At 37.1% G+C, this 15909-nt stretch overlaps 1 protein-coding gene, 1 non-coding gene and 1 pseudogene across 2 annotated transcripts; 1 reads left to right on the top strand and 2 right to left on the bottom strand.

Annotated features, from left to right (window-relative positions):
* Positions 1-9125: 9125 nt before the first annotated feature.
* Positions 9126-11282, bottom strand: LOC145143879 (pentatricopeptide repeat-containing protein At2g01510, mitochondrial pseudogene; annotated as a pseudogene).
* Positions 11283-13223: 1941 nt separating this feature from the next.
* Positions 13224-15540, bottom strand: LOC145143863 (CURVATURE THYLAKOID protein). The gene is made up of 7 exons (XM_079074828.1): positions 15407-15540; positions 15201-15309; positions 14147-14241; positions 13926-14012; positions 13708-13770; positions 13588-13625; positions 13224-13394 (listed from the first exon to the last, which is right to left on the bottom strand). The coding sequence occupies exons 2-7, from the start codon at positions 15301-15303 to the stop codon at positions 13340-13342; spliced, it is 441 nt and encodes a 146-aa protein (XP_078930954.1). The 5' UTR covers positions 15304-15309; positions 15407-15540; the 3' UTR covers positions 13224-13339.
* Positions 15541-15622: 82 nt separating this feature from the next.
* On the top strand, positions 15623-15695 carry TRNAA-UGC (transfer RNA alanine (anticodon UGC)). Its single transcript has one exon. It is a non-coding gene; the product is annotated as a tRNA-Ala (tRNA).
* Positions 15696-15909: the final 214 nt, after the last annotated feature.

The raw sequence follows: 15909 nt of genomic DNA, 5'->3' as shown, positions 1-15909 counted from the left end.
AAAAATCTATGTGAGGTACTTGTCTACAGATTTCCTGAGAATACAAGCAGTTTTGAAAGAGTATCAACATAAAGCTGGTGAGTTCATAAGCATGTTTTTGTAAGGAAAATCGGTTAATGAATCAATGAAAGTGTTTGTATGTTTCCAAGAAAATCCATTATTTTCTAACATGTGTATTTTGTTGCTGAATCTCATAATGTATTAGTTCATATGTCTAGTTACCATTGAATGTGTTGTACATTGTTTGTTTGAATGAGAAACCCCTTTTTACATGAAAAACTCTGACTATCACCAGTATGTATATGTCACACCCCGAAACCGATGACGGAAACGTTCCGGGGCGGAGGACGTCATGTGTAGCATCACAACCAATGAATAACAGAAATCATAGCAACACAACCATTACAGTGAATACTTAAATAAAAATGTTTACATCAGTTGAAACTTTGTTTGAATTACATCCAATAGCTTTGTATAGTATAAACATAAAACTCTTATTGCTCCAGTTCCTCGAAAATCCAGCAAGTACCTGTCTACTGATTTCTTGAGAATACAAGCAGTTTGAAAGAGTATCAGCATAAAGCTGGTGAGTTCATAAGCGGTGGTTTGTAGTGAAAATCGTTGATGAGTTCGGAATATATTTGTATAGTTTCAAGAAAATCCGATATTTTCCTTAGTGGAAACGTAGTGTTATCAGTTCTGTAATAAACCATGAATATCTGTATGTTTCCAAGAAAATCCGATATTTTCTTTAGTAAAAAGGGTAGCGTTATCGATTTCGTATAAAACCATGAATGTTCGTTACTGAAAACTGTAGTGATATGCGAAAATACTACCTCATGTGACTAGCTAGAACTAATCATGAAGTATAAGTATTTTGTATGTGAAACCATTGCATAATCGGTTCTGTTTGAAAACCTTGGCTTTAGCCAGTATACGTAGTGTATATCAGTCCTATTTAGTAAAAATAAAACTATTGAAGAGTGCCAGGTTGTAAACTAAAGGTGAATTATACATAATGTGAGTCGTATAACCATGCTTGATATGACTAGAGACCTTTCCAACGTTCTTCAGGCGTCGAGTTAAATGATATTTGCACATCTCAGGCGTGCCCGCCTAACTGTAGCTAGTAGTCCAGATGTGGGATTGTCAGTCCCGAATAGATCTATTCACAAATCTCACACTCTCCCTCCAGGAGACTCTGGTTATACTATGGTAGGATTTATCCCTGTACACCTAAGGATACAGTAGTGAAGTAGCGCCTCACAGTATCGTACAATCTAGTTTACATGTAGTGGAGTAGCGTTCTATCGTAGTGAAAATCCGTATGTATACCGTATATAGTGATAATTACAGTTATGAAAACCATGATAAAGTAGTGATGTAACTGTAAACTATTTCAGTCTTAGTGCATATGTTTAGTAGTGAAAGTTTATGTACTCGTTATGTTTAGAAAATCCCAAACTATACCGATTATAGTTTGCATGTATAGTGAATAGCGTGTCCGGAAAACTATGTAAATTTTAGTGAAAACGTCCCTTATGCTCAACACGGTACAAAAGGGTTAAAGTATGAGATTTGCATAAGTTTTGAAAGCATTTATGTTTAGCTTGTATTCCCCCCCCCCCCCCCTAAAAACATTAAAAATACGGAAAAATGTAGGGGTATGAACTCACAGTTCTTACGTGAAATCGCTGACTGAAATGAAGATCCTCGAGTTGTTGCACGTGACACTTAACGGAATCCTATTATCAAATAAATACATATATGTATCTAAATTAGCGATTTCGTTAGATAACGTGTTAGAGGAACACTTGTATTTGGTTGAGGAATGTTACCGGGACTTGATCGAATCGATGAAAGTGGGTTTTCAGCCAAAAGCACTACTTAAAAGGTGTTTACGGTCGTAAACTAGGGTTTACGGTCAACAGACAGTTTACGGCCGTGAACGGGGTTTACGGTCGTAAACTGGGGTTTACGGTTTCTGAAGGCTTGGTGAGTTTACGGCCGTAAACTCAAGAACAGAGTTTACGGTCTTTGAAGGCTTGGACCGTAAACTCAAGAACAGGGTTTACGATCTTTGAAGACGGACCGTAAACTCAAGAACGATGGTGCTGATTTCGAAGAGATAAGCATTTCCAGACGTTCCGAAGTGACTCCAAACGGTGTTTCTCGATGTTTCCCGAAGTTTGAAGAGGTTTTTAGGTGTTTACGGTCAAGTTTCTTAGAGAGACAAGGAGAGAGTTTTTGGCCAGAAATGTTCAAATGAAGGTGAAGGTCTCGTATTTATAGGGGTTTTGTGGTCGGTGGTGGGGGGTCCACTCTTTACTGACCGTAAACAGGTATACGGTCGTAAACGAGTTTACGGTCGTAAACGAGTTTACGGTTGTAAACTCACTTAGGCCAGATTTGATTGATTTTTCGAGATATTCGGGTTTCCGCGCGATTTTTGGTTCTGACTCGTAAATAATTTAATTATATATAACTAGATTATTTTCTAAACCAAGAAGTTTGTCGGAAAAGTTAACGAATTCGAACTTTTATTAACGTAAATCGCGTAACGGAAACGGACAAAGTTTCGGGTTGTCACATCATCCCCCCGTTAAAGGGAATTTCGCCCCGAAATTCGAACATAGAATACAAATCATGGATTAGGAAAGAGATGCGGATATTTCTGTTTCATCTGATCTTCGCGCTCCCAAGTGAATTCTGGTCCCCGCTTGGCATTCCAGCGAATCTTCATTAGCGGGATGCGACTTTGTTTCGTTCGTTTGATCTCTCTGTCCATGATTTCGACCGGTTCTTCCACGAAGTTGAGGTTTTCGTTGATTTTAATCTCATCGAGAGGCATCACAAGTGTCCCATCGGACAGACACTTCTTTAGGTTCGATACGTGGAAAACAGGATGGATGTTGCTAAGCTCTCGCGGTAATTGGAGTTTGTATGCTACGAGACCGATCCTATCAAGGATTTCAAACGGTCCAATGTACCTTGGGTTTAGCTTTCCACGCTTCCCAAAGCATATCATGCCTTTCCAGGGTGAGACCTTCAGGAGGACGCGGTCACCAACCTGGAACTCCAAGGGTTTTCGTCTCTTATCGGCGTAGCTCTTTTGTCATCTTTTCAGTTGTCTCTCGGATGATCTCAGAACCAGTGAGAGTACTGTCGGGAACTTGACCCCTGGCTAGCTGCGTGTCACCCACCTCAGCCCAGCACATAGGGGATCTGCACTTACGGCCATAGGGATCTTCACCCACCTCAGCCCAGCACAGAGGGGATCTGTCACAGTATAGTAAGTTCGGAAAACTCTGAAACTTTAATATATATAGTAGTTCTATTACTTTATAATAAAACTAATTGAAGTTATTACCATTCATACATTAATCGTATATTCTTAGTACCAAATTTATGAGTTGTTATAACCATACTTGACCATTGAATTGCCTGAACGACGTTCTTCAGGCATCGGAATCGAAATGACTTTTTCACCCAGGCCTGCCGGCCAAACTGTAGCTAACAGTTATGGTGCGGGGTTGTCAATCTCGTATAGATCTATACAAAAACTCACGTTCTCCCGCAAGGAGACTCTGGTTATAATCTCAGGACTTTTGTAGGTACTTAACTAAGTACGCGAAGAATGCTCACTCACAAATGCTATACTAACGATTACATGTAGAATAAAATGAATTCTTAAATTTACTAGCTGAATATATGTCTCATAAACCATACTCTATATAGTTTATATGTTTGATCACATTGAATCTATGTTTGTACCTTGATACAATAGTTATTCCCACAAACTATACCCATTATAGTTTATATGTTCATTACTGTATTCATGTTGAAAACTGAAAAACTCTATGATTGTATTGAAAACCTCCCTTATGCTCAACAATATACAAAAGGGATGAAATATCTAAATATTTGATAAACGTATGAAAACTGTGTGGTTGTGTCAATTGTATCAGTTCTAAGTGTATTGAAAATCCTTTTTGTATCATTTCACAAGATCAAAGATGTTTGGCTTGTATTCCCTCCCTGAAAACGTTAAAACTGTAAAGGAATAGGGGTATGAACTCACTTGATTAGGAGTGACTTGGATGAATAACAAGAACAGGATGCTTGTTATGCTAAATGAAGTCCCGAGCACAATACGGTCCTATTAAGCACATATTAACATGTATAGGCCTACAATTAGTGTCTAAAACCACTAACAATCACAGGAAACACCCTTAGGATGTAGGAAACACTCACAATGAAGTGTTAGAGTCAAGAATGAGGGACAAGAAAGTGTTCACGGCTAAACCTCCATGGGTTCACGGCCCAAGAGGTGTTCACGGCCCATGAACACATGAAGGGTTCACGACCCAAGATGTGTTCACGGCCCAAGAACACATGAATACTTGAAGGGTTTTCGGCCCATTATGAAGGGTTCACGGCCCATGAAGAAGGGTTCACGTCCCTATGAAGGGTTCACGGTCGTGAACTCTTGAAGAACATGAAGATGGTGATGAAAAAGTGATGAATCAAGGCTAGAATCAAGGGGTTTCTAAGCATGAACAAGTAAGGGGATGGAATACTTATGTTTTGAGGCCTTTAAGAGTGTTCACGGTTGAAGATAGTTAAGAGAGAATGGGGATGTTCACGGCTTGAGCTTGAAGAAATGAGTAGAAAATGTGTGAATCACACACACACACACACACACACACACACACACACATATATATATATATATATATATATATATATATATATATATATATATATATATATATATATATATATATATATATATATATGGAGGGTGGTTCACGGCCCAAGCATGGGTTCACGGCCGTGAACCTAGTTTGCAGCCGTGAACCTAGTTTGCGGCCGTGAAATCCCTTTGAAGGTGTTCCAGGCTCGACTGCAAACTACAGATTCCAAGATAACGCTTCCCAACATTCAACCCTTGAGTGTAGTAGGCTTAAAGACTCTCAAACTGACCCTGAATACAATAAAGCGATAACAGAAACGAGTCTAACTTTTATTGGATGAATTTAATTTACAGATAAAGATTTCGGGTTGTCACATATATTCACCTACTAGTGGGCCGACATTGGTGCCTTAGACCCACTTCTACTGGAAGGTAACTCACCTCGCAAAGCTGAGTGTCGAATCTCACATTAAGAAATCCCCAACGGCTGCTCCAACGACTCCCCGACTATCATCATCATAACAACACTTAGTCAAAATCCATAATACTTCTTAGGGAAAAATGACCATTTTACCCTTTGGTCTAATTTGGACCATATCCAACGCCCAATTCCATCTTATCTTTCCAAGTCCACTAATGGCCCATTAAAGACCCAATAATGGCCCAATTTTCTAAATTGGGTCCAACTCCTCAAATGGACCGTATCACAAGCCCAATAACTCTTTAGCCAAAAATAGATAATTTCGAATGGCCCATTATGGCCCAAGAGGCCCAATACTTTAAATCTCAGTTCTAGGTCAAGAGACTCTATTCCACAGTGGGCCATGAGGCCCAACCATCCAGGCCCAAATTTCTAAGGCCCAAAAACCCAAGTTCGCCACTCTGCATGCGTACGCGCGGCGTACCTGGCACGTACGCCCAACGTACGCTGGCCTTGACCGAAAACGGGAAGTTGACCCAGTACGCGCAACGTACCATGGTGTACGTCCAACGTACTGGCCAGCTTCCTTGGGACTCCATTTGTGACTTAATCCATTAAGTCCTCACGTCCAGAACATAAATCCAGGTCCTTTAAGATATCCTAATCCATAAAGTCACAAACTTTATGTGCTTGCATGCATGGATGAGGGTCAAAACATGATTTTAGTCCTTAAACAAACTTTGTGACCATCAAACAATTGCATGGTTGTGGCTTAACCATCAAGGTCCGAGTTTTATGACTCTAAGTGCTTCAAAGAGCTCAAAAGGACAGCTCTTATGGTCTGAAACTATCAAGATACAAGAAACCCCAACAATTGAGTCAAAATAACCCATAAAACACCCCAACATTATAACTAAGCATGCAATGGTCAAGTTTGAAGCTTGATACCTCAAATGAGTCAGAAATGGTGCTAATCCCCTGTATCTACAAGTTCCCTTCGAATCCTTGCTCCTTCTTCAAGCTTCTTTCTCTTCCAAAACACCAAAGCAACACCAAAATGGTCTCAAATGGCTACCAAATCACAAGAACACACAAATATGGGTTAGGGTTTTGGTGGTGGCTGTCTAAGGGTGAGAGGGAGGCTGGACTAAGGGCATAAGGTTCTTTATATAAGGATCAAACCCTAAATTTTAGGGTTTTAGAGTCTGCATGCGTACACTGCGCATACCCTTTGGTACGCTGGGCGTACGTGCATGGCATCTGCGCCTTCTTCTCATGAGTATGCTGAGCGTACATGGCATAGTACACCCCGCGTACGACACTTCTCAGCCCAATCTCAAGGATCCAATGGTCCAAGCCCAAACCAATTCAATTCATTAGTCTTATAATAATATAATTAATACCTTATAAAACTCGGATGTTACAAGCATACTAGATCTTTCACGCCACTTACTCACTTTTTAGTTAAACCCATATTCTCTCGACCAGACACTAACTTGACTGTCGGAGCTTCGTTCCGGGAGCCCATCCCGGACGACAACTGACGACCTTTTCTTTGTGTTGTGATTCCCAGGCTTAACTCCATTGAGACGACGAAAGGCGACGTTAAGTCCGGGGAAGATATCACAACAGGTGTACGTGTTTATGTGTAGATTTATGGAAACCTTGTTACATTTGGGTTTTGTGGGTTTTGTGTGGTAGGATAGTATTTTTTTTTAATTGATGCAATAAAAAGAAAATTTATAAATAAAATTAAAAGGATAAATCAGTCATTTTCAGTATTTTAAGAAAATGACCCAAACCATAACAAAAATCATATTTTGGACTAGTGGTGCTAGTCCAAAACTTTTTAGACCAAAGTGACAATTTTCGATAAATCGCATGACCATTTTTATAATTTAGTCTTTTTATTATTTTATCACTTATTTATTTTTATTTTATTTTCCTAAAAAAAAAATTTCTCTAAAAAGGGCAAAAACTTCTAGTCTCATTTTGCGGATGTTACATTTTTTTATAAATATACAGATACAAATCATCACCATATCTCATAAACTTGGAGTTTGGTTCCTTTCGCGCATCCGGGAGTAGCATCCCAAGGTCCTTATATAAGAGCCTTAGACTACATTCCCCGCATAAACATATCAATTGGTTTTCATTTTGCCATGGGCTCCTCTAAGAAACTAGAATAGATCCTTTCGAGTGGTCTAAACTGCTATGGTCTCCTTCATCGTCAATCCCTCCCTTCACTCGGTAATATTACATTGTATACGCGAACAACTTTTACTATGGCTCTTGTGGCTCCATCGATCTTGATAGGTAGTCTAAACAGATGATATGGTCTTCATTACTCGCCAAAGTTCTAAACAATGTGAGGCCTAATATGGTGGTAAGGTCGAACCTCAAGCTTTATGAGCCCTAACGAGGCCCTAATGTTTTTAAGGCATTATTAAGGTAGTAATTTTGTATATAATTTATAATTATACATAAATACATATGAATTAAAGCGATTTTTATGGCGTGACACTGCATACGAGCCTTGGAGCTATGGTGCACCTTGGGGAAACTATTGACGAGTTTTTTAGAACATTTTCGGTCGACATAGTCGCAATATATTTTGCATCATGACATCCTCCTCCATCCAATTCGCAACAAGTTATCGTATTGGGAGTATAACTTCAAATCCTTCCCAGGATTAGTATACTTGTAACGATGCACCATATTAATTAATCGCAACACTTACATCATTTTGGAATCAACTATGGCTAACCCTAGTCAACCAACGACCCCATAGAGGAGGTAGAACAATCCTCATCATGTCATATCGGGTGATGAAACATTACCTCCAAATGGGTGAGAACATGGGTATGTATATTGCTAATCTCCTTTTTTCAAACCTAGGATCACTATAAAAACCTAAAAGGCGGTCCTAATCTAGGGTGAGCTTGGGGTTACACTTCGATGCTCAAGTTAGTATATGTATAGGTGGGAAAGAAGAATATGATAGCAAAGAGTGTGAGTTGCCTCTTAAGACCTTGTTTGTGACTAGTGTTTATATTGTTGGCACAAAAAATAAGGTTTGTCTTCTAGATTGGTCCAAATTACTAGGTACAAGGTATACTTGTGACATAATGTATGTTGTGACATTCCTACTTGGTGGGTTGAGCATAATCGAATGTCAGTCGGTGTGAATGATGAACGATTTGTTAAAGCTAACCATTAGACCCGTATGTCGTGGTTTTTGGAATTACTAGTTCATAAAAGGCAAGATAGGAATGCCACGCTAGTGACGGGTTCAGGTAACTACTTAGATTAGACGAGGTCCACTACTATGGTCAACTTGTAACACCCTATGACCTAGTATAATGTACAACTTTTTTTTTGTCTTTTTTTAGAAACATTTGTTACATACATAAGTATCTTAGGGAAATTCCAATCTTCTTATCGTGGTATCACCATATCTTGGGGCGAGAACCGACGATACACTTTGATGAATAAGTCGGTAACATGGGGGATACGATATTGAGAATTAGGAAGACGATTTTTTTGAGTGATATGTTCGAACTTTTTAGAGTGTTGTATTTATAGGCCATGGTATACAATGACATGTCAATAATGTCAATCTTACATGGTCCTATTGGTTGGAAGTAGTGCTCAAAATGACTTCAGCTGAATATATTTGGTGGATCTAGTGTCATCCACCATTCCTCGAGTGAGCATGAGTTCGTCTCATCTAGAATTAGGGGATAAGATCATCCTCCGTAAATGTGGTGTTACATGTTGTGGCAGGTCAGGTGACTGACTGGATCGGGGAGAAATCTGATGTTGTCAACTACAGTTCCGACAAGATGAAGGTTACGATTCCAATACCATTTGAAGAAATCAAAAAATTAGAATGGTTTTTGTAGTTGATAGAGAGGTTAAAAGCTTCTTTTATACACATTAAAGTTTACACGAACAAAGTAACTAAATGGCAATACAAGTCTATCCTACAAAATCTAACACTAATTTTCATGATGGAATTTAAAGCACCAAGAAACAACCGAACAATTTTATTAAGTTGCACACTTTTATCAAATTGTATGTCAAACGAAACGTAACAATTCTCTTGCACATACGATTTTCACAAAACAAACACTTTCCGCTTAATTTCAAAATAATCATTAAACTTGTAAAAATCATAGGTCCACCACCAACTCACCAATAATCTCCACAAGAACACACGCCATCTTTGAAATGATGGTACCGATTTAAATCTCTACACACAATCTCCCTCTCAGTAATCTTGGATATAAACTTAATTGCAACATGACAATCCTCACAAACCCGAAGATTTTTCGTGATCAAAAGTCTACTCCGAGGTGGAGTACTAATCAACCCAAACACAATCGCTAGCCTCTCACTATGCCTACACACCATCCTTATCTTCTCATCATCATCCACATCATGAAACACGGGTGCAGTGTTAGGAACATATCCGGCTTCACTCATCAACTTTTCAACCCTTTTTAGTTCCGCATCTATCTCATCGGACATAGGATGACTCATATCACCCGAAAGAAACGCGTTGACTTTATTGTTGACTTCAATCCAACTACACGCGACGTCTTTTTTAAGTTCCCGCTTTGTCATTAGCTCCCGAAGCTTTTCCACCCCCGAATACTGTCCGGCTTGCGCGTAAATATTTGACATGATCACGTAGTTTCCAGGTTCATCTGGTTCAAGCTCGGTCAACTTCTCTAATGCAAGTTCACCGAGCTCGACATTTCCATGGATTTTACAGGAATTGAGCAGTGCACCCCAGACGCCGGCATCTGGGGTGACCGACATATTCCTAATCATGTTATACGCTTCGTCTAATCGGCCATAATGGCCGATTAGATCGATGATACATGAATAGTGTTGAACGGTTGGTTGTATTTTGTAATTGTGGATCATTGATTCAAAATATTCTCGTCCTTTTTGTAGCAAACCTCCATGGTTACAAGCGGAGAGAACACCAACAAAAGTTATGTGATCGGGATTGGCTTCACATGTCATTTTTTCGAACAAATTTAGCGCTTCAGTTGCATGTCCATGCATTGCGTACCCTGTAATCATGGCGTTCCAAGAAGCAATACGTTTTTCTGATAATTGATTGAAGAGAACTCTGGCTACCTTCACGTATCCACTTTTGGCATACATATCAACAAGTGCGGTTTTTACTTTATCTTGAAAGTAAAACCCTTGTCTCCAGCTATACCCATGAAGCTCTCTTCCTTGTGGGAGGGCTGCCATGTCAGCAGCGGCGGAGATGGTGGTGACAAGAGTCGCGACAGTTGGTCTCACCATGTTTGAGGCCATTTCACTGCACAAAACCAAGCAGTCTTCAGGGTGACTGTTTTGAGCGTATGCAGCAAGCATGGAGTTCCATATGACAACATCTCTTTGGAGTATTTTATCAAACACCTGGCGTGCATTATTGACTTTTCCACATTTTGCATACATATCGATTAAAGCTGCACCCACAAAAACATCCGTTTCCCATCCCGTTCTCATCACATGGTCATGAACATCCCGCCCCGTATCGATCGCACTAAGATTAGAACATGCTTTGAGAACAAACGGGAATGTAAAATTATCAGGAATAACGCCCTTATTGATCATTTCATAATACAGCGAAATCGCAGCATCGTAAGGGCCGTTCCAAGCATACCCACGAATCAAAACGTTCCAAAGAAAGACATTTCGTTGAGAAATTCTATCGAATAGTAGGTGGGCATTAGACAAATGGTTGCACGAACAGTATAAATCAACGAGTTTAGTACCTAAAATTGTGTCGTTTCCAAGACCAATTAAGCAAAGATGTGCATGAAGCTGTCTACCTGGCTGAATCGCCCTTCGAGCAATGAATGTTTTTAGGATATGTTGGTAATCTAATGGAGAACGATTGGTCAGGTGGAGCTTCGGAGGAAGATGGCGATGATGGGTTGTCGATGTTGTTCGTGAGTGATATGATGATCGACATTGTTGTCGTGAACCCGATGAAGAATCAGAATCAGCAATGGTGGTGAGAGAGGAAAACAGGAATTTGTCATGTGAAAAACTCCATCTCTTGACTTTTGCTGTCGCTTGAACTCGAATCAGCATTTGGCTTCTGTTTCAACAATGCATGCAATAGCGACTAGCGAGCACATTTACATCAGATTTAGTTTAGGTAATTGTATACTTTATCATGTACACTGCAACACCTTTTTTTTTTTTTAGGGAAATTAAGTAATCTAACTTTTTAATGTGTATTTGAAAAAAAAAATCAATTTATTTATTTTTTATATTTTATTTTTGGGAAAATGACTTAAAAAGGTAACGAAGTTATAAAAATGTACAAAAAAGACCATTGTTTTTTTTAGTACACAAAATACCATTTTACCGGCTATTGTAGGTTACCCGGTTTTCAAATGTTCAAAAAATATCATTATTGTTTTTTTAGTACAAAAAATATCATTAATGTTACTATTTGTACACATAATACCAACGAAGTAAACATATGTTCAACTAAAACATTGTGGTAACCAGACACTTCAGGTAAATGGACAAATGACTTAAAAGTGTAACGACGTTTCCAAAATGTTTAAAAAATATCACACTTTTTGTTAACTGTGTTGTTGTCGGATTATGTAGAACACAATTACCGGAGATCATGAACCGTCATATCAGTTCACAACAATTGTGCAAACCTAAAACATATATACGTTATATAGATGCACATATTATACATCAATGTTAGCCGTTCATTAGTGTTACGGCACAAGAGACACAAAGGAAACGAGTGTGACGTTATCTCATGAGAATTCCTAAATATGGATTTAGATACAAACCGATCGAGTGATAGGATGAAAGATAGTACACAACTGGTGTGAACTGGTACGACGGTGACTAATCTCCGATGACTGTGTTCTATATAATCCGGAAACAACAAAGTTAACAAAAGGTGCTATGAAAAAACAACAATGGTTTTTTTTTTTTTTTTGAACATTTTGGAAATTTCAATGGTATTTTTTATACTAAAAAAATAATGGTATTTTTTGAACAATTTTGAAACTTTGTTACTTTTTTAAGACATTTTTCTGTTACTTGCAGTAACAGGTTACCCACAAGACTTTATTTGAACACATGTGTACTTCATTGGTATTTTGTGTACTGAAAAAACAATGGTCTTTTTTGTACATTTTTTAAACTTCATTACCATTTTAAGTCATTTTCCCTTTATTTTTTACTTTTTGCAAAAATAATCACTTTGTCCGGAATGGGATATATTAGGACAAAGAGAAAACATTTTTTGACTAATTCCGGAATGGCATTCCGGATTCTGAATTTTGAAAAAGAAATCTGGAATTTAAAAAACAAGTCTGAAATCCGAAGAACAAATCTGAAATTTCGAGAAAAAAATTCGTTTTTTACTTAAATTTAACAAAAAGTTAAAAATACATACTAATGTGAACTATATACGATATTAGTATATGAAATTAGACATTTTATTAAGAAATGGTAACATTAAACATTTCGAATGTATTATTTGAAATCCCAAAATAAAATAAAAAAATTCTTTGAAAAAAAAACTCCGAAATATGAACAGTATCCCGGAGAAAGTGATTATTTTTCAAAAACTGAAAAAATATAGTTATTTTTTTTAAACCTCATTTATAATGGTTAGTTTACTAAATTTCCTATTAATTAATGTAATTTTTTTGTTTTACATAAAATAATAATATACTTAATATTTAGTTCATTAATAGTGTTATTCGGAAAGCTCAACTTGGGTTTTTTTGTTTTTTTTTTTTTTTACATAAAACATCTAAAAATCCTACTATTCGCCCATTAATGCGAGCATTGAAATTTTGTCAAAAAAAAATGTTCAATATATCTCTTTCTGTAGAGTTAGATAACTTTATTTACACAAAACATCAAATACAACATCTCTATCATATCATCTTGCTCACATGATAGTTGTATGCGGATTTAACAAATTTAACAGACTTATTAACAAGATGACATGATATTTAGATATTACAATCACATTGATATATAAGCTCATTTATAAAAGCTATATATGTAATTTATGAAAACCAGTAAAAAACAACTCGAAGTTTATTCACACGACAAGAAAAGTATTCATTGCTGTTACATAAACATATCGTGGCCTAGAGTTGAACTTGTTACATTTACAACTTTGAGTTCGTCATAAATCATTGACTGATAACATCAGATAACGACTTGTTGATGATCTGAATCAGCTCTTCCCTGTAAAGCAATGAGACAAAATTATTAAAGCATCTTTTACTTTTACTCTCAACTAACCAAACATGTTTAAATGTAGAGTTCTCATGGCATCTGGTGCATTAGTGTTTTGGTATGATCGAACCCGATCCTCAAAACTTTTTAAAAAAAATCACATTTTATTTTTCCTAAACTTATGAAAAAGAATATATTTTACCTGTCGGGTTTGAATAACAGATAACGATAGACGAACCACTGAAAAAGTGAAAATGTTAATATATGAAAAAAGATTGCAAATTAGGAAAGTCGACATTACATGTGGAATAAGAGTACTTACTGTTGAGAACGAAATGCCAATTAGCTCAAATACGCCTGGGAGGACCGGAAGTTTGTCTATAGCCTACTCACATCACATGACAAGTAGAGAGTCACAATATTTGTTAATAGGAGATAACATATATAGTTGTCCAGATTAAGTGCTTAACCCATTAAGCTCATTAAGTAAAAAAGAAACAGCTCCTTAGTTAAAGATCTACCGAGAGAGTAAGCATATACCGTGACTACATTAAGCGAGACCCACAAAGCAACAACGGATGCAAATCCCAATCCAATAAGAGCAATTCGATCTTCTGGTGTATCCCACTGTTCAAATGTAACACATACGCAAGCATTTAAGACTAAAATAAGAAGAAAGAAATTGTTCATGCCAAACTCTTAAACAGCCAACCAAATACAGGGAAAAAAGTTTGCAGTTGGAAAAAGCAGCAGATACTTACAAAATTTTGGACAGACTCAATGATGCTTAAAGAGGTAGAAGACTCTGTGCTCCCACTCGTAGCCATTGCAATAACAGCAACACGCGTTTGTTGCCCTGTAGTCAAATAATGGTATAAAACAAGCATGAATAATGAGATATAAAAGTTATAAAAGCACGCCATATCATCGTCATAAAGTTTGGTGGTTTTCCATTTGCAAGTTGCAATACATGGTTGCCTGATCAATTGGGTTTATATTGTGCCTAGAACTTATGTTTCTTTCCATCATTTCTTCATAAATGTGCCTCCACTTTACTTTTGAGGGTCAAATGAACTATTTTATAAATTCAAATTCCACAAGATTGTTTCTATTAGAGTTGAATCGATATAATGGAAACAATTTGGAGATTAAAAACACTAATGAACATATGCCAATTTTGACAATGAATAAGGCTAGATTTGAATTCTTTAAGAGTCAGAAGTTGACTTTTGGGGAGGGAAGGAGTAAAGGGCTGTTTGGATTTGTGGCTTCATTGGAGTCAAAATAGTCAGTTTTGAGTGTTTGGTAAAAGGCCAATATGAATATGATTTTCTAAAGCAAGTAAATAGATAAACATAAAACTAACTGATTATCTTACTATTGAATTTTGATTCTTCTGTTACAATAAACACACATTCAATAATCCAAATACCCTTACTCCTTGATACATGAAGACTCTAAAATGAAATATACAATAATTTGCACACTTGGAATTAAGTATAGAATCAAACATAACTTGTTACCATCGATAATCGAAGGCAAATTAATCAAGAAGAGAACTTAAATCAACTCATTCACTGATAAATTATAACATTAATGAAAACCCCATGAACATGTAATCAACTCAGATCAGAGCTCATCATGGACATGGGAAAACAAAGAATGATTGAACTTCAGGAACTGAGAATAATAAATTGATTTAATACGAAATTTAAAAATCAATTAAACCCCTCAAAATGCAACTGACCAAGATTGAGCAATCGATTAAAAACTCATAATTGGATTGGGAAAACAAAAAAAAAGGGGGAAATGTACCTCCAATGGCAGAAACAGTGTGCTTATGCAGAGGTGAGCATAAGGATTGTTTGTTAATGGTGAGTAGAGGAGGAAGAGGCATATTGGAGATCAAACAAGCCATGTGTGCCTGAAACCATGAATATGAAAAGTAAATTAAGGTTATTCACCTTCAGAATCAAGCAAACTTTATCAGAAAAAATGAAGAAAATTGGTAATAGAATTACAAGATGATTGAAAGGGTCTCAAGATATTAAGCTCTTTGGTTCCTTTGTTGATAGCCTGCAACTGTACTTACCTCGAAATAGAAGACAGCGAAAGCATGTGTATATGGGTGGGAAGAGAGAGCTCCCCTTCATCACCACAAATTATCTGCAGGCCCCAGGGATAGACGCAGTTACTCATAGAATATTTATAATATACTTGAAGGTTCTTACCAAATCGGGGATGTAGCTCAAATGGTAGAGCGCTCGCTTTGCATGCGAGAGGCACGGGGTTCGATCCCCCGCATCTCCAATTTTAATTTATGTTTATATCTTTTTTCATATAAATGTGTTTTATACAAATGTATACATTATATCTTTTTTCATGTAAATCGTTGCTATAAGAATGTATACATGTTTAGTTGTGTTAAATTGCATTAAGGTTTTATATATTAAAAGTATACATTTTAGATGATGTTCGACCAATTTTAATATTTTTAGCTGAATTTATTGTTTCTTTTTAATTT

The sequence above is a fragment of the Lactuca virosa genome, chromosome 1, assembly GCF_052849685.1.
Source record: "Lactuca virosa cultivar CGN04683 chromosome 1, Lactuca_virosa_CGN04683_v6, whole genome shotgun sequence".
Classification (NCBI taxonomy): domain Eukaryota; kingdom Viridiplantae; phylum Streptophyta; class Magnoliopsida; order Asterales; family Asteraceae; genus Lactuca; species Lactuca virosa.
The sequence above is the reverse complement of the archived record's forward strand: the minus strand, read 5'-3'. Positions and strand labels throughout refer to the sequence as shown.